At 35.7% G+C, this 24687-nt stretch overlaps 1 protein-coding gene across 1 annotated transcript in view; it reads left to right on the forward strand.

Moving 5' to 3' along the window:
• Positions 1–4324: 4324 nt before the first annotated feature.
• LOC102804153 (tyrosine-protein kinase CSK-like) overlaps positions 4325–24687 on the forward strand; it is a 35458-nt gene continuing 15095 nt past the window's right edge. The window contains exons 1-5 of the mRNA XM_085507063.1: positions 4325–4560; positions 5918–5971; positions 7319–7438; positions 17794–17891; positions 24342–24561. Coding sequence (XP_085363189.1) covers positions 5963–5971; positions 7319–7438; positions 17794–17891; positions 24342–24561 — 447 coding nt within the window. The 5' untranslated portion in view covers positions 4325–4560; positions 5918–5962. The remainder of the gene's footprint in view (positions 4561–5917; positions 5972–7318; positions 7439–17793; positions 17892–24341; positions 24562–24687) is intronic.

Here is a 24687-nt window from a genome sequence, read left to right on the forward strand (position 1 = left end):
ACAGCCCAGCCTGGGTTTCGTAAGAGTGAATTTAGCCATGGAGTTTTAGTGTATCACGTGCGCCGTTTCATTACTATAACATTACCTTGCAAAATATAGTTCGCGATAAAATGGTTCGTATTTACGTTTTTACTGAAGTCTGACATTAATGAATAGTTCGGATGTCACATACGTTTTTTCCCCACTTTTTGTAGTTCGGTTTCAAATGAAACAACCGCGAAAAAATGGCCGTGCGCCGTAGTGAGGTGATTGACCACAAAATTGAAGGCTGCCTGTGGCAGAGACACTATTGCGTAGAGCGCAAACGCCTCTGGGAAGGAGATTGGGCAATCTCCCAGGCAAACGCGAAAGTATTTTGGAGGACATTTCCATGCTTAATAATGTGCTGTCCACATTTGATGATAGGCAATTTCGATTAAGTGAGGGTATTCGGAAGCAATATTCCTCTTTCGAAAATCGGCCGGTCGATGTGAGTTACGAAATAAAGAAATTCGAGTTAAAAATCAAATCGTTCGATTTTTTGTCTGGTTCGGAAGGCGTTCGTGTGATTTTATTGCGCTCAAGGACGTTCTATTTTCGAACTAGTTGAAACCGGAAATAACGCAACTACTTTCGAACTTCAAACACAAATTTGAATATCGTTATTATGTGTTAGTTTCTGTTGTTTCAAAAATTTAATTATGTATGACAATAATATTTCACTCAATAAACAATATTTCACTAAAATATGTGATTGAAAGGCAACCCAAATTGTAAAATGCAATATCAAGTTCTGCATATAAACACTGTTAACAATATGGAGATTACTAGTTACCTGCGTCCCATTGACGCTGCAGTTCGGCGTCTTCTACACCGATCTGACGCATATCGCGCTAGGTGTGCCGGGAGTTTGTTCGAAATTTCGAACGTTTCGAAGTCAATCGTCGATTGACACGTATTTTACGGATATATTAAATCGTTTCAGAGACCTGTTTACTAAATAATGATAAATGAAACTTAGAAAACTTGTAAGAACAAACTGGGCCCAAATCGCGCAAATTGCAATACGTTTACGCTGCTAGAGTCTGGTTCGGATGGAGTTCTACGCGTGATTTTATTGCGCTCAAGCGGAATTTTAGCCAAAATCGGCTAGTAAGGCGTCATATGACACAGGTTTGTGCTGGGACAGCGCTTCCGGTGACGACACAACGACCTGCGTCCTACCTGCCATTCGCAAAGGACGCCGGGAACCAGCGAAGGCGTCATATGACACAGGTTTGTGCTGGGACAGCGCTTCCGGTGACGACACAACGGGGGGGGGGGGGGGGTCGTCACCTGCGCATGCGTCAGGTGGCCAAAGCGTGTCATTGTTTACAAACAAGCCATGAGCCTTTGCGTTTTGGCGTGCGTAGTTATCATCGCTTAGAACTCAATTCCCACGCGTGCGCAGATGACGACCCTCCCGCTTTAAATACACACTCATTAAGCTGGTGTTGAGACGGTCGTTGTCATACACTAACCTGCACTCTGCACAATACCGTGACCGCCACTAAATAAGCTAAACTAAAATGTGTATTAAGTTAAATTAGAACCGTAATAAACATAAACAACAGAATACTATTTTGTTTTAATATGAGTTTCGTCGGCGCTGTCGCAGTTTGAAGGAGTTTGAATTTGTCGTCTGCACTCCGTCAGCAATGAGAATATTTGCCCATTCGTGTTTTACTTGTTTGTTTGTTTGTTTGTTTTTCAAAAAAAAATGAATTCAGAATAACTTTTTTTAATCTGCAAACGGATAATTAAACTTTATATGACGAAGATTGTTAAATTATTTTTCGGGTGGAGCTAACTATTTGTCTTTTAAAAATCCGAGAATATAATAGTATGGTGTTGAATACAATTACTTGGAAAACAACGTCCCTAGCGTGAGAAGGTCAAATTTGGGCATAATGTTATGTTTACGGGATATACTATGATAAATATACCACAACAATTGTCACAATTTGATCAAAAATCATTTTTTTTTCATACGCCAGGCGAAGCTCTATAAATCTACGTAGAAGTTTTAATCGCAAAACTAATACGTTAGTATCGTACGAGTATTTAACATTTCTTCAATAAATGTCAAATTTTGAATATTCTTGGAAGCCTAAATGTAGATAATTGTCGTCCCGAGTTTTTTTCGAAAATATACGCAGTTATTAAATAGCCATGAAAAGAGAAGAGGGCAATCTTAGCTTTAGTGTGTTTCGTTTGTTATGTGTTACTTATATTGCGATATAGACCGTTGAGGGCAGTATACCAAATTAAGCATCCCAAACCGTCATTTCAAAACTGGTTGGTTTTCGCTTTCCCTCACAAATCTAGAGCTTGTTTATTTATTACCATATTTGAATGTTTAAATCTGTTTTATAGAGGGTAATGTAATGTGAAACTTGCAAATTCGTGTTTCAGAAACAAATTATTTTATCAACAATTGTGTCAATTAAAGCGGGGGAGTATTCACCTGCGCATGCGCCAGATGGCGTCTACCCATGAGCCTTTGCATTTTTAGCGTGTGTTGTTATCGTCCCTTGGAACTTAATTCCCGCGCGTGCGCAGGTGACGACCCTCCCGCTTTCATTTAATTCACCTTATCTTAATTTCATATTGAAGGTCCGGGACAATATGGACGAGAACATGTGATTGTTAACATTGTTGTTTGATACTTTGTATTTGTCAATGCACAGTGATTTATCATGAAGTGAAAGCACTGGTACACATCTCAGTAATCGCTCGATAAAACACTGAAATTCTCTCATGTACATGCGCACTGTTTGTTTTGGTACGTACAATAACAATCACTGCACATGCGTAATACTGGTTTTGATTTTTCATGTAACGAATAATGCTGTGTTTCCTGCAAACTGAACATTTTACCGATAGATTATGATGAATTATAGCCCGATTTAGTCTACCACATGGCGCGTTGAACAACAACATTAAAGCGGAAGGGTCGTCACCTACGCACGCGCGGGAATTGAGTCCCAAGCGACAACAACACACGCTAAAAACGCAAAGGCTCATGGGTAGACGCTTGTTTGTAAACAATGACACGTTACGACCATCTGATGCATACCCGGATGCATACGCAGGTGACGACTCCCCCGCTTTAAAGAAATGGACGTTCGTAATACTTGTATATTCCTAATTAGCTTCGGTTCGTTTCCAAATGTAGACCATGTATCAAACAGTCACTATGATCGGTAGCATATGATTGGTAGACCTGCCTGCTGATTGTGTCACAGTCTCAGTGGCTAAATCCACTGGCCGAGAGTCACTTACCAACGAGTGCGACTTAGCACTATGTCAGGAAATCGGTAGCGGTAGCGGTATACTTGTTTTCATTTTCTAATTGTGACTAAATGACTACAAATAGACCAGGAAAGTATATATTCTTAGAAAGTTTTTCAAAAGTGTATTTTGCAGGCCCGTATCTGCATTCTACGACGCGTTACTCAATCAAAGGTGAAAAATTACATTTTAACCAACTTACAGGACATTCTATGTTATGTTGACTTTATCATATGAAAGGTTATAGTGCATTTCAGCAATTAATACATAAATGTGAAAATCGTTATTTTCAACACAAATAATAGTCTCGCTACCTTGAATCATTGTTTTCATGGAAACAAGTTCGGTTACCCACGATTTTATTTATGTAATTTCTTTTATTGAACATATCACTCAACAAAGTGTCAACAATTTATAGTGGTGTTATAGATTTCCACATTTTTTACTAGTTCATCCAATATTTTGTTTCGGTAAACCCATAGCTTTAGCCGCTCTCGATATGCCAGTCTCTCCAAATTGACTTTCCTTTGGTCATTTGTTATTGTACTGACATACATCATGGAGCTTGGTTACTCATATAGACTTAATACGAGCGGCATCTTGAGTGTTAATAACTCGTAACCATTTCATATTAACGCCAAATCAGCGATGACAGCCTTACCAAAACTGAAAAATACTCGCGACACACTCCCATACCCGCTTTTGACGTGTTAAGATGTGTGTTTTTTTTCAAAATATTTTGCACGTTTTTCGGCATCAAATGACGGAATGTTTGTCATTCAGTACTTTTTTATCCTATTTCGTACATTTTGTCAATAAAATTATTACAATGTTTTAGTACTGTTACAAACTGAAGTCGGTGACAGACACTTCCCACTTCAAGGAATGCACGTGAAGGAATGGGTGTTTTTAATCAAACAGTTATCGCGCCATCACCTGGCAGACGCCACATAAACTTTTGTTTTTGCTCTTGTCAATTACCCTTAGAGGGGTCACTATATTTACAAAAATGCGGCACCCCTTCGTTAAAGATGGCCGACCTTCGCAGATTGAGTGTGATGTGCTTTCGCGGTTGGTGTTGATTGACTGGTACCTGTGTAAATTCAAGCCCTATCTCCTAATACGAAACATATCTGCTTACAACGATTTCATTTAGCGTGTCTTGGAGCAAAAAACACATTTACGCGTGGCAACTGTGCGAGTAAGACAATTTTAAACAGTTACTTCCTGGTTGGAGACCGCGGACAGGTGAGTTTACTTAGTGAGTTAGTCCTGAACGTCGTTGCTGCCGCTAAGTTGACTCTAGACTTTTGTTATGTTATATTTCACAAACGGCAAGTAAGAACCAACTCAAAATATATACCGTATAGGTGATTGCTATAGATGTAACAGGAAACTGGAAACGCACGTACCAGAATAGAGTACACCCATGAGTGACTTCCGTGCTGGGTCGGTGACGATATCCGGAGGAGAATTTACCATAGGCGTCGTCGCCTGCACGGTCATATAAATATTGACTGACGTATGGATTCTTAAAACTCACAATGTCTACTAGTAACAATTATTTTTTTCTTTCCTATCTTTGAATTTGTGTCATCATCACAAAGATGTTGCTCTCCTTGACTTATATTTCTATGAGGAAGTTTCTCGAGACGTTAATTTTGCGGCTACTTCCGGGAGTTCATTATAGTGAAACTCTTCCCGATTTTGGTTGTGATTTTGAAGAGATTTGAAAAAATATATTTTGTATAGGTGATGATTATAGATGTAACAGGAAATTGACAATGCTTTTGAAGAGATTTGATTACCTCATCCATAAGCAAAATATGAATATTATTTATTTATTATGAGGGAAATTGTGTACCTACATTGTGTTGTTTTATAATTTTAAAGCAAAACTATGTTCAAGCAAGAGGGTTGTCACCTACACACATGCGGGAACTGAGTCCCAATCGACGATAACAACACACCCTAAAAATGCAAAGGCTCATGGGTAGACGCTTGTTTGTAAACAATGACACGCTATGGCCATCTGACGCATGCGTAGGTGACGACTCCCCCACTTTAACGTACACAGATATATTTACAATATTGAACCTGGGCCATAAATCATTTTCTGTTGCATTACCGCAAAACGGACACACTCGCAAAAACATCGCAAGCAGAAGTGTAGGCATTGATGACCTCCCATTGGTACACTGTATTCTCAAAGTGATACATAGGTATTGGCATGGTATCTTTAGTGCACCTTCAACACTGCCTTGCAATGCCATAATAAACAAATCTCAAAAAAATATTGTAAAATGCAAGCGTGCAAAATATCAACTACAGCAAGGTTTCTAATAAACAACGAATGTTTGTTTATGAAAATTTAACTTTAATTTTCACCTTACTGCAGATTAGTGTAATATTATAAAATTAATGTTTTGTTTGATTGAAAAATACACCAACAAACAAACAAGAGACTGTATGCAAGTCTAATTTAGGTCATGTGACTGACAGCTGTGAGGTATTGGACACACTGCTATAGTGAATAATTTACTATGGCACTCGTGTAACTATGTACTCTGACAATTATTGATTTTGAACAACTTTATTTTTACAGATATAATACGTGAACCTGAGGTGTTGATATTATTATATAGTCGAGATGTCGACAGTAAGTAAATTCCTTCTAGTCTATATTTTTGTATGAAGTGCTGACCACCCAAGGTACTTCTGGAAATTAGCCGTTATATGCAGTTTTATTAATCATTTTGTAAATAAAAATTAAATAGTTCAAGAGGCAGTTTGTCAATAGAAGTACATAAATAAAGTAAAATAAATGTTACTTGAGTAGAACACTAACTTACAAAATGTTAGCCTTTTTATAAAGGATAGTTTGAGTTTACTGGTGCCTGAAGGACAAACACTGGTCTTATTATTCAGTGGCTTTTATATATAGGCCATTTTATACATAAATCACAGGTGGTCTTTATATAGAAGAGGTCATTAACACAGGTTATACTGCAGTTCAAGTCTATTTAATGCCATGCATATATAATGTACACCTAGATTTATTACACCGTTTAAACCTAATAATCAAGATTATTTGATATATTCAGTAATTTCAAATTTCTGGAACTGTTTTTTATAAAATGCTATGTTCTGTGCCCCATATTCACCTCTGACCCCCAACTTACTCTACTACCCTTTGATCGTGACTCGTCCAACACTTCCTCATGGCTTGTCACCATGGATACAAATTACCTTCTTGATAGTCTATCCTTGTGTACAGTGAGAATGGAGTTTGTGAAGTTGTTTCTCTCCTCCACTGGCTGGCCATCTAGGAACTGCGATTCGGCATAATGGGAATACTGTAAAATAATTTATTTTAGCTGGAATTATTTTTCGCTGAAAAGATTTTTTGGGCATTTTGTATGGAATTTATTTTCGCTGATTTTTGATGAATTGAATGTAAAATATAGGAAAAAACATATATTCGCTGGATTTTATTTTCACTGAATCATTCCTTCAGCGAAAATAGCGAAAACAAAGTATTTTACAGTACTCCCTTACAAAAAGACTGGAAACACAAACATTCCTCCTATTTAAAGTGGTGCCTTTGAAATGAAGACATCATAACTTTAATAAGACCTCTATTTTTGGTAGCTACCATGCATATTAACTGTGCTGTACAACTATTAATTATTTGTAAAGCATTCTAAGAACTGATTGTAGTACATAGCAGGTCAGAGTTTTTTTGTGGTGCCATGCGAAACCTGATGTGAAACCACATCTGGCTTCATCACCACTAGTAACAAGGAGTATGCCATAATTAATCATTCTAATCCTCCTCCTCCAGTGTTACCATAATATCACAAAGTTACGCGCAAGTTCATAGAGTATTGTGCTAGACTGTTATTACAAATTGTCCAGTTAAAACCAGTTGTGGACACCAATCACCAAACAAATAATTCTCATAAATTTGGTAATAATATTTCAAAATGTTATTCCCTCATTTCAGAATAACGAAGTCTGGCCCGAAGGCACCGAGTGTATTGCCAGGTACGAGTTCAAAGCTAGTACACCTGATGATTTACCCTTCAAGAAAGGAGACGTAATTACTGTAGTCAGATCAACTAAGGTAAAATATTGTTTTTCACTTTTAATGACTGTCATCCTCTCATGTAGTCACTCCCACTTTTTGGGTCAACTAAATTATTCACATTAAATTTTCATTTTGCACTTAACAAAATGTCCATAAAGGACACGGATTCACAGTAAGTTTTGTTAATTTAGTCCTCATAAGCGTTCTCAAATAGAGAAATTTTCGGAAGCTAAAATTGAATGGTTTACAATGTTTTTTTTCCCATTTATCAAGGTTTATACGGATGATCTCTTTAACCAGCTGTGAATTTATTTATACATTTGAGTACTCATAAATAACGCTGAATTATGAGTATTTAAATTAATTGTAGTAGCCTCGATTGTTCACCAAAGGTGATATTAAGGTGTTTTTTTTGTTTTGTTTTTTTTAAATTTTGCAAAAAGATTATTTATTGCTATACAAGTTCATATGTGAAAAAAAAGATAAATTGGGGGTGCGTATACAGGAACTATTTGGGTTCTCAAGTGAAAACTCCCTTGCGTCTACTTTGAACCCATCCACTTTCAGGGAATTGTATTGATCAACCTTGAAAGAAAAATATGCATCCAGAACATAACAGTTACCGTACTTGCTCTATTGAAAGTGCATCTCCAAAAGAAGAAAATGTAAATGTACTGTTGTATGTATTATATACTGGATTGTTAAAAATCTTACTTATTTTCCCCATACACATACTAATAGAGCAAATACGGTATTGGAATAATACAGAAAAAAAAAATGTATTTTTGTCCTAAAATGCACGCAGAATTATATTGATGTACTGAATTGATGATATATGTTTGGACACATTCATGCACATGAAATGGATGTACCAGTTGTTCATCTCAAATGTTAACTAACACAAGCAAAAGTTTCTGGTTTCAAAACTGAACACTAGCACTGTGCAATTGTCAATCAGCTTTACTTGTATTATAAAACAAGGGTTCTGATCAATACATGACTTATATATGCTGCATTCTGTTGTTTTATATTATATTATACCAGTTATTTAAACCATATGACTTACTTATAAATTACTGCATTGATTTAATTCTGTGGTTCAAAAAGTTTTTAACAACAAGTTTTAATGCATCTTTGCAACAATGTATGTATTTCCATGGTCAAAGTCGAGTGTTATATGATATGTTTCAATGGTAAATTCAACTTGAAATCATGTTTGTTATCAGTAAGGCTATGACATGTATATAAAGTGACATCTATTGGTTTACATGAGATCAAAATTGTATTCATGCACTGGTTGATGAGAACAGCCATGGATGGTTGGCTTCAGCGAAACCGTGGGAATCAGTCGGTGGTTTTCTGGAAACCTCGTTATGTTTTTGAAAAAGTTTATTTTTATTCATATTAAGGGGCGGTGGTCGCCGCGCCACGTCCTGTTCGATATGGGACTCATAGCGACGTATACAATGTGTGTAAAATACATTGTGTATTTACATAAAATTCGTGCGTGATGACCACTGCCCTTAATCGCATACTCCTGGTACTTTTACAATAGTATCTCCTGTCCGAACATGTAGTGGTGTATGTTTAGTTAAAATCACTCTGACAACACAAAATCTGGAAGTCCAACCAAATAGTTCTATAAAATAATTATTTTTACCTTGCCCGTACCATCAAACATGGAAGGGAAAGGTATATTGAGGGAAAAATTTTGTCCGGCATTGTCGTTGTTGTTGTCGTTGTCGTCGTCGTCGTTAATAATTGTTATTGTGTGCATAATAACTTTACTAATTCTATTCCAAACTTTATCAAACTTGGTCACCTTATTCACCAGTATAAAGTCTTCACTGAGTTTGAACAACAGTCCTGTATGAAAATATCATGCAAAAATTGAGAAAATCTGATAAAATATTTTGACTGTTTCTACTTGACTGATCACTGGTGATACACATCAAAGGTCACTGATCTCAGTGGAAATATGCATTGTTGTATGTGTTCAATGAAGCAAATGATTTATCTTGTAATAATATCCTTGATAATGTATCTCAGAATCCCATACTGGGTTTCAAAACCAACTCATGGAGAGATTGCACAGTCTGATACACATTTGCAAACCTACCAATACAATCTTTACAGAAAACAAGGTGTCAGAAAATCAATATAAGCACTCCTATGAACTGGGTGCCTAACTTTGATCAAGATCTGAAGCTCATAGAAAATCTGTTTAGTTCAAAGTTATCAAATCAAAAACAATACATAAAAAATACATTAAAAGCAAAACATTTCATCCACATTTTAAAAAGAAAATTATTCTAAAATATATGTATTCTGTATTTGACAAACAGTTCATTCGACAAATGAAAACTCACAGGAATATGTTTCAGTTATTAGAACAGAATGATAGAGTTTTTATAATACTAGTTTAAAAACGCACTTCAAAGATTGCAGTGTTTGAAGATGTAGATTCTCAGGAGGCAACAGTACTGTTGACTTCTCCCTCCACTGGACACCAACTAACTATTTAAGTTGATTTGCATACAAAGCAGAGCTTTCAACATGATAGCTATTCATAAAGGGTGTTTTTTTTTTACTTTTCATATAATACAGTAGTCACACAATGAGGCAGTTCATATTTGTCTCAGTGAATCATTAATTTTTGTCAGACACCTGTACAAAATACTTGGACAAAAGCCAGCTAAGATTTTCTGTTATCTTGCATGTTTTATGAATCTATTCACGTCTAAATGCAGCACTTTTTTTTTGCAATGAGACATTTGTTTTGATACTAAAATATCTGAATTACTTTGAATAAAGCTGGGAATTATGTCCCTTAAAATAATTAAACAAATAAGGCACCAATGTTTTTGTAAGATATTTACATCTTTTAAGGACATTCGGTAGACTGATTCCCCACTGTTGGTTCAACCCCAAAACTTGTTTGTATTCAAAATTAATTATGACAATGCACATTTATATTGAAACAAACTATGATAAAGGGAATTATATTATATAACAAAGGGCAAGGTCACCAGAGTTCAACTATGTTTAATAATTTGGCATCGTTTTACCACAATGCTAATTAAATCACCATATCATGAATATTAGAAATAGAGTAACAAATCTACATGTAGTACAGTAGTCATTGTGTTGTCAGCCGTGGATATTTACGACACATTATGGCTGTCATATCAAGGAATTCATTAAGTGACCGATTACAACGCTACAAAATTAATAATTAACAGGGGTGAGGCAGGGTTCATATTTAAGTTTTTTTTCACAAGGATTATGTTTCCTAATTTTCATTTGTCTATCATTAGCCAATAGTGTAGGGTTGTCAACACTGACCTTGACCCGGGAACTCACCCAAGTAAAACTAAACCAAATAGTACGTTCATGACCCTATGCCAATAGATCAATGCCTGACAGACAAAAATTTGGTCTGTATTAAAGATTATATTTAACTTGTCCATACTTTCATTACTATGAGTTAGTGTCATTAAGATGCAAGAAATTAAATAAAAATTGAATCTGAAATGTCATGGAAAACGTCAAAAATTGCAAAAGTATTTCTTCAGATCTCAAATTTTTCTAAGTGACATAAAAATGAAAAAGTCATTTGTTGTTGATATAAATCTGAATATTTTTTGAATATTTATCAAAAATTTACATTTAATTTAGTGAGTTTCAAGTCTAATAATACTTTTTCATTATATTAATTGAACCTTGTCTCCCATGATGCATTGCAGTACACATAGTGTAACAAATTTAATTTGGCTCAGATTTTTGTATGTTTGGATTTTCAACTCTTTCAACTCACGGAGTTTATAGATGGCATAGATAATGTGATGACTCATTGAAACATGTCTTGATTGCAATCTATTTTATTATTTGAAATTTGTTGATATATACATTTCTCAACAGCATTATTAACATAACAGATTCATAAAAAAATTGGAAATGAACATTACATGGGATTAATGTATTTTTTATGTCTCTAACTGCTTTATCACTAATAAATGCTGTGATACTGTAAAATACTTTATTTTAGCTGGAATTAATTTTGGCTGAAAAACATTTTTGTATGTTTTGTATGGAATTTATTTTCACTGATTTTTCATGAGTTGACATTGATGAGCTGAAGCCATAATGATGCAATGCTGAAGCGAAGCTGACACTGAAGTGAGGCCAAAGCTTACGTGATAACTGTATATCTCCAAGGTTTATGGACCATTTTCATTCATATTTGACACATACATGTACATCATACATATTGGAATACATGTTCATATCAGTTTGTTTTTTATAATCAGATTAAATATGGCCGACTTGTATCCATCTTGTTTTTTGGTGTTATCATTCATTTTGATAAAAACATTATACGTGTTGAGATTCATGTCCATGGTGATTCATTTCGTGTTCAAATCAAATTCAAAATTACCAACTGGCAGCCATCTTGTTTTTTCAAAATGTATCGCTGACATGTTTTTTTCTTTTTAAATTATACATTAAGATACATGTCCATAACAATTAGTTTTACAATCGGATCAAAAATAGTTGACTGCCTGCAATCTTGCTTTTGAAATGAAATCCAGTTTTGATACAAAAAATGCATGAATAGTATATCCTGTTTAATTTCTGACCATATATTTTGATTTTGGAAGAGTAATTTAATAAATCTAATTTCTGTTGATAGTAAACCAGCCAATTATTCATTAATTATTCACTCTCAATTACTAACTATGCTTTTGGTCCATATTATTTTGTCTTTGGCATGAATAATCTAATTCCAATGGGGCCGATGTAATTAACAATGACTTGTCCCTTTTGTTTTGCATTTGCATTTTTTAGGACTTTGTATTTTTTTTTAATATTCTTTTGGTTTATTTTGTAGTTTAATATAATTGTTTTGCTTTATGAGCAATTAAGTACTTAAAATTAAAAAAATATGACAATTGTCAGTTGTCATCTAAAGTATCTATACTGAACCTTTGTACTTTGTCCGTTGGTGTTAATGAGATCAGGCTGACTTCTATGACAGTTAGTTCCTCCTAGTGTATGTTATCGTGATTGATATTTCAAATATGAACTTGTGTAGTTACTGTAGACCACAACGTTAATTTCGCAAAAGACAATTTTTTTTGTGACTTTCACACGTAGCTGTAAAATTTCTAAAGTTTTCACAACTTTCACAAAACTTAGTTCTCACAAATACTATAAAATCATCAAATCATAGTCATTTCCAGCAGTGAAAATTGAATTGTTTACTATAAATCACAGCAATTAACTTAATTAACAGAAATATGGATATGGGTTCACATACATGTAATTGAAACTTGGATGACTCATTTGATGAAGGGGAACCTCTGGGGAAAACCTACTCAATGGAAAAGGGGCATCTTTTTAGGCCAGGAACTAGGAAGTGTGCATTGTAGCACTCCCAGGGTGCATCTCTCTGATTTCAACAATAGGTATAAAATTTTCTTCCTTTGAAATACAAATTAACATAATAGTGAGAATTTATGTTTCTTTCACCAAAATGAAGTAATTTGTTGTGCTTCTAATAAGTGTACTGCATCATGGGAGTATCATCATAACCTAGTAAATGTCAAAAAAAATGTTTGTTTTGCATTTGCATTTTTTAGGACTTTGTATTTTTTTTTAATATTCTTTTGGTTTATTTTGTAGTTTAATATAATTGTTTTGCTTTATGAGCAATTAAGTACTTAAAATTAAAAAAATATGACAATTGTCAGTTGTCATCTAAAGTATCTATACTGAACCTTTGTACTTTGTCCGTTGGTGTTAATGAGATCAGGCTGACTTCTATGACAGTTAGTTCCTCCTAGTGTATGTTATCGTGATTGATATTTCAAATATGAACTTGTGTAGTTACTGTAGACCACAACGTTAATTTCGCAAAAGACAATTTTTTTTGTGACTTTCACACGTAGCTGTAAAATTTCTAAAGTTTTCACAACTTTCACAAAACTTAGTTCTCACAAATACTATAAAATCATCAAATCATAGTCATTTCCAGCAGTGAAAATTGAATTGTTTACTATAAATCACAGCAATTAACTTAATTAACAGAAATATGGATATGGGTTCACATACATGTAATTGAAACTTGGATGACTCATTTGATGAAGGGGAACCTCTGGGGAAAACCTACTCAATGGAAAAGGGGCATCTTTTTAGGCCAGGAACTAGGAAGTGTGCATTGTAGCACTCCCAGGGTGCATCTCTCTGATTTCAACAATAGGTATAAAATTTTCTTCCTTTGAAATACAAATTAACATAATAGTGAGAATTTATGTTTCTTTCACCAAAATGAAGTAATTTGTTGTGCTTCTAATAAGTGTACTGCATCATGGGAGTATCATCATAACCTAGTAAATGTCAAAAAAAATGTGCAAGATCAAAATTTGTGTATTCAGAACAGTATGTCTCCGGCCCAATTATATTAATTTGAAAAGTTAAATAATTTTTTAAAAGAGGGATATTGATGCTACCAATGTGTATTACATCCAATTATCTTCACTTAAATTACATTAAAAGCTGTTCTTCATCTTTTCTGAGCAAGAAATATGAATCTATGTAACTTTGTTACTGGAAAAATGAAAGAAATTTGTGGAATGTACAAAGTAGGGGCTGTAGTGAAAAATTATCTATACTGTGGAATACTTTATTTTCGCTGGAATTAATTTTCGCTGAAAAGGCTTTTTGGGCGTTTTGCTTGGAATTTATTTTCACTGATTTTTCATGAGTTTGATGTGAAATATAGGGAAAAAAGTATATTCGTTGGATTTTATTTTCACGGAATCCTCTCTTAAGCGAAAATAAATTCCAAGCGAAAATAAAGTATTCTACAGTATTTGGTATTTTTTTTTAAATATATTTTTGAGATGCATCAATCACTGGCACTGACACTGACACAAAGAATTGTGTTGCAGCGTTGAATTAAAAAATTTAATCAGTCCATTAATTATTTTGTATTATTTATAATTAGTTGTTCTTGTGATGTTCGTTTCACATTGTTTATACTCGGCACATAGACACAAATTACTGGATTCTGTCCTAACATTGGCATCTATATGTATGCTGTTTGACATGCGCTGCTGTAAATCTGACCTTTGACCCCATGCTGCATTGTTGTTGGGCTAATCACTAAATGTTACCTACACTTAACTTTAATTTATATGTAAAGTTATTCATACGGGTATGCATCACCCAGAAAAGATTTCATTCATGTCGCGTTTAAATCCTGTTGTCATGACAACTGATTACCCAACCTGGTTTAATTTGTGGCTTCTATGAAGAAACCATCTTCGGAATGAGGAGTGAGGATGGTGTGTGCGTGTGTTTTATGATCTTATATCTTCTGTTATATGTACAACAACTTGGTAGTTATGCTCAGTAATTATTTGTTAATTCGAGATGGACACACCCCCCCCCCAATAAAAACATAGTTGCCCCTACATTTTTTCAGTAGCTTAGTATTATCATCTCTATTCATGCAAAAAATCACTTCCGGAATACAAAAATGTTCTAACTCTTTGTTTCCTTCCTCCAAAGTTAATTTTAACTTTTTAGCATATGTTTTAGTAAATCCTGCGTTGCTTTATAGTACACATTGACAGTGCATCGTATTGCTTGCCATTCAAGCGCCTTGAAATGAAAGTTGAATAAATGATGGTTGAAACCGTACGTAATGTGTTTTCATAATGCATGTTTGGGTTTGCAAAATGCTGTTGAGCGCAACACAAACAGGTCATTTCCTCCTTGCAGTTGACAATCAGCTGATATGCAAATCTTGTATGAGTATTATGTGTTGTTGTATTTTTGGCAGTTTTTACCTTGCCCGTACCATCAAAGATGGAAGGGAAAGGTATATTAAGGGAAAAATTTTGTCTGTCGTTGTTGTTGTCGTCGTCGTCGTTAATAATTGTTATTGTGTGCATAATAACTTTACTAATTCTATTCCAAACTTTATCAAACTTGGTCACCTTATTCATCAGTATAAAGTCTTCCGTGAGTTTGAACAACAGACGTCCTGTGTGAAAATATTATGCAAAAATTGAGAAAATCTGATAAAATATTTTGACTGTTTCTACTTGACTGATCACTGGTGATACACATCAAAGGTCACTGATCTCAGTGGAAATATGCATTGTTGTATGTGTTCAATGAAGCAAATAATTTATCTTGTAATAATATCCTTGGTAATGTATCTCAGAATCCCATACTCGGTTTCAAAACCAACTCATGGAGAGATTGCACAGTCTGATACACATTTGCAAACCTTCCAATAAAATCTTTACAGAAAACAAGAAAATAAATATAAGCACTCCTATGAACTCAGTGCCAAACTTTGATCAAGATCTGAAGCTAATAGAAAATCTGTTTAGTTGAAAGTTATCAAATCAAAAACAATACATAAAAAATACATAAAAAAGCAAAACATTTCATCCACATTTTAAAAAGAAAATTGTTCTAAAATATATGTATTCTGTACTTGACAAACAGTTCATTCGACAAATGAAAACTCACAGGAATATGTTTCAGCTATTAAAACAGAATGATAGAGTTTTTATAATACTGGTTTAAAAACGCACTTCAAAGATTGCAGAGTTTGAAGATGTAGATTCTCAGGAGGCAACAGTACTGTTGACTTCTCCCTCCACTGGACACCAACTAACTATTTAAGTTGATTTGCATACAAAGCAGAGCTTGGAATATGATAGCTATTCATAAAGGTTTTTTTTTTTTTTTTACTTTTCATATAATACAGTAGTCACACAATAAGGCAGTTCATATTTGTCTCAGTGAATCATTAATTTTTGACAGACACCTGTACAAAATACTTGGACAAAAGCCAGCTAAGATTTTCTGTTATCTTGCATGTTTTATGAATCTATTCACGTCTAAATGCAGCACTTTTTTTTTTTGCGATGAGGCATCTGAATTACTTTGAATAAAGCTAGAAATTATGTCCCTTAAAATAATTAAACAAATAAGGCACCAATGTTTTTGTAAGATATTTACATCTTTAAAGGACATTCGGTAGACTGATTCCCCACTGTTGGTTCAACCTCAAAACTTGTTTGTATTCAAAATTAATAATGACAATGCATATTTATATTGAAACAAACTATGATAAAGGGAATTATATTATATAACAAAGGGCAAGGTCACCAGAGTTCAACTATGTTATTCTAAATTTCTGAACCTTGCTGAGAAATGTTGACAGTCTGTATGAAAAAAAAATAATGAATAATTCATAACTAATAAACTTGAAAGTCATAAATATGGATGGCTTAAAAAAATAGGCCTGCCACTTTCAGTTCCGTTATCCATTTGAACACATGTTCGTGTTATTTGGGTGTTATCAGGAAAACTGATGTCTTGTTGAAATGATACACTGTGTATACATAGATCGAATCTTATTAGTCACGCATATCTTATTGTAAATTAAAAGTTCAAATAAGGTCATCTTGTTATAAAATCTCTTCCTCTTTCCATCTATCAATGCAATGACACAACACCCATTCTTAGTGAATTTCAGTCCTCTCAGTTCCTGCTCATATATATATACATGTATCTAACTATGTGATATGCAAATAAACTATTTTTAAGGTAGTTCTATTTTGAAAACTGAATGCTTCTTGATGGTCATGGATAGTAACATGGGACAGACATTCTTTTTTTGTGATTAGCAAAAGAAGAAAAAAATTGTAGTACGATGATGTCATCGAGTCACAAAAATGACCACACCCAAATTCCTTCAACATGTTTTATTTTTGTTTACCGTCCAATTTTAGTACAGTACTTCAAACTTTAATTAACAGTTAACCAAATATAGAGATACAGGCAACCTAGGTTTAATAGTGTTGTTGTTCAACATTTACGTACCATAATTTCACAACAAAAGCCACCACAGTTTAATGCTGTGAGGAAAGTCATTGTTTCCATGGAAACAAGTTCAGATGTAAGAACTGCAATTTAATTGACCTTATAGAAATATTATATTAACAGTATTCTGACAAATTTGAAAAAAGTTGTTTATCAGTATTTTTGATATTGGCCGATAATTTGACCGAATTCTGTTTGTTTTTTTAGCCAAATTAATGCGTTAATATTATTGGCCCATATGAATTAAATATTAAACTTACTGAAATTGTTAAGGATGCATTTTTTTCAACTATCGGATAGAGATTGATTGTACATACAATGTACAGCCGTTGATGGTGACATGTTTACAGAGACTTTTGCGATACAAATCACTTGTGTCATGTGGAGTCATAAAATTAGTCTGCATCAAAGTAACAATCCAGGTGTTTCAATGTATTATTAGTGTCTTGTCAATATTTCGTATTTTTTTGTTCTTTTAGGATCCAAATTGGTACAAAGCAAGGAAAGGTGGCAGGGAAGGATTAATTCCCAAAAATTATGTACAAAAAAGGGAAAATGTCAAAATTAGCGCTATGCCGTAAGTATGATTTTTATTTGTAAGGTGTTAATTTTGTAAATATTCCCTCTCTGTGTGATCCAGCAACCTGTCTAAACCAACCTTTGTGTAATCCAGCAACCTGTCTAAACCAACCTTTGTGTAATCCAGCAACCTGTGTAAACCAACCTTTGTGTAATCCAGCAACCTGTCTAAACCAACCTTTGTGTAATCCAGCAACCTGTCTAAACCAACCTCTGTGTAATCCAGCAACCTGTCTAAACCAACCTCTGTGTAATCCAGCAACCTGTCTAAACCAAACTCTGTGTAATCTAGCAACCTGTCTAAACCAACCTCTGTGTAATCCAGCAACCTGTCTAAACCAACCTCTGTGTAATCCAGCAACCTGTCTAAACCAAACTCTGTGTAATCTAGCAACCTGTCTAAACCAAACTCTGTGTAATCTAGCAACCTGTCTAAACCAACCTTTGTGTAATCTAGCAACCTGTCTAAACCAACCTTTGTGTAATCCAGCAACCTGTCTAAACCAACCTTTGTGTAATCCAGCAACCTGTGTAAACCAACCTTTGTGTAATCCAGCAACCTGTCTAAACCAACCTTTGTGTAATCCAGCAACCTGTCTAAACCAACCTCTGTGTAATCCAGCAACCTGTCTAAACCAACCTCTGTGTAATCCAGCAACCTGTCTAAACCAAACTCTGTGTGATCCAGCAACCTGTCTAAACCAAACTCTGTGTAATCTAGCAACCTGTCTAAACCAACCTTTGTGTAATCCAGCAACCTGTCTAAACCAACCTTTGTGTAATCCAGCAACCTGTCTAAACCAAACTCTGTGTAATCTAGCAACCTGTCTAAACCAAACTCTGTGTAATCTAGCAACCTGTCTAAACCAAACTCTGTGTAATCTAGCAACCTGTCTAAACCAACCTTTGTGTAATCCAGCAACCTGTCTAAACCAACCTTTGTGTAATCCAGCAACCTGTCTAAACCAACCTTTGTGTAATCCAGCAACCTGTGTAAACCAACCTTTGTGTAATCCAGCAACCTGTCTAAACCAACCTTTGTGTAATCCAGCAACCTGTCTAAACCAACCTTTGTGTAATCCAGCAACCTGTCTAAACCAACCTCTGTGTAATCCAGCAACCTGTCTAAACCAACCTCTGTAATCCAGCAACCTGTCTAAACCAAACTCTGTGTAATCTAGCAACCTGTCTAAACCAAACTCTGTGTAATCTAGCAACCTGTCTAAACCAACCTTTGTGTAATCCAGCAACCTGTCTAAACCAACCTTTGCAGGGTTCTCCACGAGGGTTTTTTACAGGGCGCCCTGTTATCTGAAATTGGCGTCCTCTTTACACCCCTTTCACCCCTTGATTACACGAAGAACTGCAGTCAGATGTTGATAAGTCGCTACAATTGGTCAGGCAGTTTGTTTTGAAATTTACTTCATCTGTTCAAAATGTTGGCAACAACCCGGTAATTATCAAAGGCGTGATTGACAGGTCAACAACAACAAAATTAAAATGTAGCAAAAGTTGTTCATTTCGATAGACACCACGGCGGCTCAGTACAAATAAACTGATTAGCCAATTATTGCTAATTTGCATAACAGAACAAATATTCCCAGATCGTTCCCACACATGCGGAAGGTACATGTAGGTTGCCAGTTGTGCCAGACAAATTCAAGATGATGGAAATTCGCGAGCCGGAGATGTTAATCAAAGTACATTATATGTACTATGGAAGTGTACGAATCACCCCAATTTACATCACTGAAACTCGGTTACACCAGATGTCTTTCGAAGATTTTGTTGGGCTAATCACCAGAGAAATCAAATACCTCGGTCGGATGGGAGCAACACGCATTTAAGTACTCGATGATGAAACCCAAAAGCTGGATTTACCACGGAATGACCGATTTAAACTTCTACTCACTGACAACATAGTGCGCTCAAAAAGTGGGACACTGAAATTACAAATACACGCGGTGGACGGGAAATGCCCAGCGATAAAGTCCTCTGAGACCAAAGAATACGTAGACACCGACAACGACACTTCGATGTCGCGAAAGCGTAGACTTGACTTTGTCACCGATAATTTCAACAGGGTAACACCCGCAACAATTCCGACGTACAAAGCCCCATCGTTACAGGATCGGGAGAATGAATTAACTGACAAGTTGGACACACTTTCACAAGTAAAGATCTCGGTTGAACGCGAATTGACTGACTTAAAGTCGCCACCCCTGCCGCTACCCCTGTTAGCTTTACCGAGATTAAACGTTGTCGAAGCAACGTGTGCACATTGCCATAGAGGACACAAGGAAGCAGGAAATCGAAAAAAGCAGTGTGTGTATATGAAGCTTGTCCAGGCTACATGTATTGTGGACGACTTGACAAGCACCACGTTTCCCAGGAAGAATGCTACCAGTTGCGATGTATCGCTTCACAATAGTGTGATCTGTTTTTTTCGAAACACCGCTCTGTCGACCGATCTCGGAATTTTATTTATTTATTAACACACAACATCCCCCGGAGGGGATGAAAAGGGTTACAAATCAGATATTAGTAAAAGAAAAACAACTACACAAAAAGTAAGGGAACAAAAAAGCATTAAAAAAAGATAAAAATTTGTATACAAGGAATGTGTTACTGGCTTAGTTTATGTAGGTGCTGCTGTCTTGTATTAAAACAGTTTTTTTTAAATATTGAATAAGACATTGCTCCCAAATAAAGCTGAACTACCCTCTCTCTTATTACAGCAGGTTTTTCCACACCTTGCTTATCCATTGCAACGACCTATAATAGTTGCCTGGATACTGACATGAAACTCAACTGACGGAACTTTTAAATTTTAGTAGCGTCGCCATGGTGTCTATCGAAATGAACAAGCCTTGCTACATTTTAATTTTGTTGTTGTTGACCTGTCAATCAAGCCTTTGATAATTACCGGGTTGTTGCCAACATTTTGAACAGATGAAGTAAATTTCAAAACAAACTGCCTGACCAATTGTAACGACTTATCAACATCTGACTGCAGTTCTTCGTGTAATTAAGGGGTGAAAGGGGTGTAAATTGTCAGCGCCCTGTTATATTTCCTGTGCGCCCTGCATGGTCCCAGACAAAGAATTGTTTACAAAACAGGCCAACACTCACTGTCTTCCGAAGATGATTCATTGTGCTCAGGGTAACTGGTTTATTGTTTTAAGGTGCAACTGTGAAAATTCCGGTTTGTTATCGCAGCAGGTCACCATGAGGTAATAACACCACCAAACAAAAAGTTTATTCAACACGATTAAAAATGAACATGTGGCCTAGAAAAGTGCATTACCGTACCCATATTTTTACTTCCAGGGTGACGTCAAATATATAAAATCGTTATCGGTAAAACCATTCGTTAAACATAATGTCTATGGTTAAAACAAAGTTCACGCCATGACTAGGTAGCGGCAACATCGTCACCGCCGAGTGGAACAAAGGCAGCAACCGGGCAGCTATGCACTTGCATGGTCGGTAAACGACCAGCGCAGCCGAGGTACCATCACAGACATTACAAAACAGGCCAACACTCATTGTCTTCCGAAGATGATTCATTGTGCTCAGGGTAACTGGTTTATTGTTTTAAGGTGCAACTGTGAAAATTCCGGTTTGTTATCGCAGCAGGTCACCATGAAGTAATAACACCAAAAAACAAAAAGTTTATTCAACACGATTAAAAATGAACATGTGGCCTAGAAAAGTGCATTACCGTACCCATATTTTTACTGCCAGGGTGACGTCAAATATATAAAATCGTTATCGGTAAAACCATTCGTTAAACCATGGAGGTAGAAAAGAGAAGGAGTGATGACGCTATTGTTTCCGCTGGTTTCATGATGCTTTGGATTTGTTTACTCACATACACAATGTAATTAGTTTGCAAACACGCTGTACAATGTCACAGTTAATCGGCTTACGTGTTTCGGCTGTATTCGGAAGCTTCACGAAGATTCTCAACGCACTGCGCATGCCCAAACAGATAACAATAATACAGAATGCAGTGAAAGACGTACGCTGAGTGTACTCAACGCCCGAAATCTATTACAACAAAATGCGCAATTTTAAACATCTGCACAGTTCTGCACACCAATGAAAAATGACGAGTCAAAACATCCTGTTATAATCTTATCATGTATATTTAAATTTCACTGCGGAAATTTGCGGGATTTTTTTAATCAATGTCCAAAGTTGGACGACTATTGCGATGAAAAATATCAGAAAAGAAGTAATCACACATCTTGGTGGCGTCCGTATGCAGAATTTCCGGTACCTACAAGTGTGAAATGACCTTTGTGATCCGATAAAGGTTATTGCGCATGCACAATTCTTTTATTTATGGTTTGCGCATTCAATTTTATAGACGATGTTTAAACGGAATTTTTTTTTTCAGTTCTACTCTCGTTTTCTTGTGTAAATAAGCGGCTATCATCATGTAGATAAAACGACTTCTAAACAAAAACAATAAGTGGCTTAACCAGAGCGAAGACAAAGGATGTTTATAAGATTAACATGGGCTTAAATAGCGTCCTCACTCCTTCTCTTTTCTACCTCCATGGTTAAACATAATGTCTATGGTTAAAACCAAGTTCACGCCGTGACTAGGTAGCGGCAACATCGTCACCGCCGAGTGGAACAAAGGCAGCAACCGGGCAGCTATGCACTTGCATGGTCGGTAAACGACCAGCGCAGCCGAGGTACCATCACAGACATTACAAAACAGGCCAACACTCATTGTCTTCCGAAGATGATTCATTGTGCTCAGGGTAACTGGTTTATTGTTTTAAGGTGCAACTGTGAAAATTCCGGTTTGTTATCGTAGCAGGTCACCGTGAGGTAATAACACCACCAAACAAAAAGTTTATTCAACACGATTAAAAATGAACATGTGGCCTAGAAAAGTGCATTACCGTACCCATATTTTTACTGCCAGGGTGACGTCAAATATATAAAATCGTTATCGGTAAAACCATTCGTTAAACATAAGGTCTATGGTTAAAACCAAGTTCACGCCGTGACTAGGTAGCGGCAACATCGTCACCGCCGAGTGGAACAAAGGCAGCAACCGGGCAGCTATGCACTTGCATGGTCGGTAAACGACCAGCGCAGCCGACGTACCATCACAGACATTGCTGATCACCAAGAAGTCCGCATGAATGCTTGCTTGAACATGTAAATGTTTATATTTAAATGTCACTATTTAAAGTTGAATTTTCTATAAATCACGATTTAAAAAGCCCGGTAAAACGGCTATGCCTTCAACTCACATCATAAGTGGAGGAAATAAATTTACTTGTGTTCTTTTGGAACAAATATTCTGATTGGTTGTTTTTCGCGTCAATGCGTGGCTTTGGCCAATCAAAAGCATCGTTACATAGTATCAGGTGCACACAGTAAAATGAACTGTTTCCGGATCATAGCTGTTTTCAACGAAGCAGACATCAACAAACTTTCGATTCGAATGAAAATTATTCTTTTAAGTATGTATTTTGTTTTTTTATACCTAATTCTATTATTTTTGATAGTAACTGTTAACTGCAGATCGAAAATCTTCTATTGTGTATTCTGTTTGTGCGACATACATTTTATTTTGCTTCGTCCAAATTAATATAAATCATAAATATAAATTTTTGCTAAAAATTAAATAAAGCATGTATGGATCTATTTGGGAAAATAAATTAACAAACTTGTTACGTCTTTTTCTGAACGCGATCATTACTTGTAAACAACTGATGTCGCCGCTTGAGGAATCGTGCAGCTAAAATCAGCTGATTGTACGTGCTGACGTTTACTTAATAATAGCTCTTCAAAATCCCTATTCATTTTGTAATAATAAATATATATTATGCATATGTAATAATATGTAGATTAATAGATTTTTTGGTTTCCATTTTTGAACATCCTTGCCAATGATGCATGTTTCAAATGTGCCACGCCCACTTCACATTGGCGTGCCCTGTTTAATTTTCAAACCGTGGAGAACCCTGCTTTGTGTAATCCAGCAACCTGTCTAAACCAACCTTTGTGTAATCCAGCAACCTGTCTAAACCAACCTTTGTGTAATCCAGCAACCTGTCTAAACCAAACTCTGTCTAAACCAACCTCTGTGTAATCCAACAACCTGTCTAAACCAAACTCTGTGTAATCTAGCAACCTGTCTAAACCAACCTCTGTGTAATCCAGCAACCTGTCTAAACCAACCTTTGTGTAATCCAGCAACTTGTCTAAACTAAACTCTGTGTAATCTAACAACCTGTCTAAACCAACCTCTGTGTAATCCAGCAACCTGTCTAAACCAAACTCTGTGTAATCCAGCAACCTGTCTAAACCAAGTACCTCCATGACCCAAACACTCATGTAGCAGTGGAACAACGTTCTCCACTCTCTTACCATTCAGTTTCATCAGTTTATCATTCCAAAATGTTGTATATTACAGGTGGTTTCACGGCAACATAACGAGAGAACAAGCTGAAAAGTTACTGCATCCAAGAAGTGATGGTTTGTTTTTGGTGCGAGAGAGTACAAATTACAAAGGGGATTATACACTGTGTGTGTGTTTCGAAAATAAAGTGGAACACTACAGAATTATATACAGAAAGAACAAGATGACAATTGACGAAACTGTATTTTTTGAAACTTTAACAAAACTTGTTGAGGTATGTATGTATTTGTGACCAACCTGAAGTTAAAATTAAATTGGTATTTAAAATCAGATCGAATTAACAATCAGATCTGTATTCACAATCAGGTCTGTATTCACAATCAGATTGATATTCACAATC

This window comes from Saccoglossus kowalevskii, chromosome 13 (assembly GCF_978046115.1).
Source record: "Saccoglossus kowalevskii chromosome 13, keSacKowa6.1, whole genome shotgun sequence".
Taxonomy (NCBI): Eukaryota; Metazoa; Hemichordata; class Enteropneusta; family Harrimaniidae; genus Saccoglossus; species Saccoglossus kowalevskii.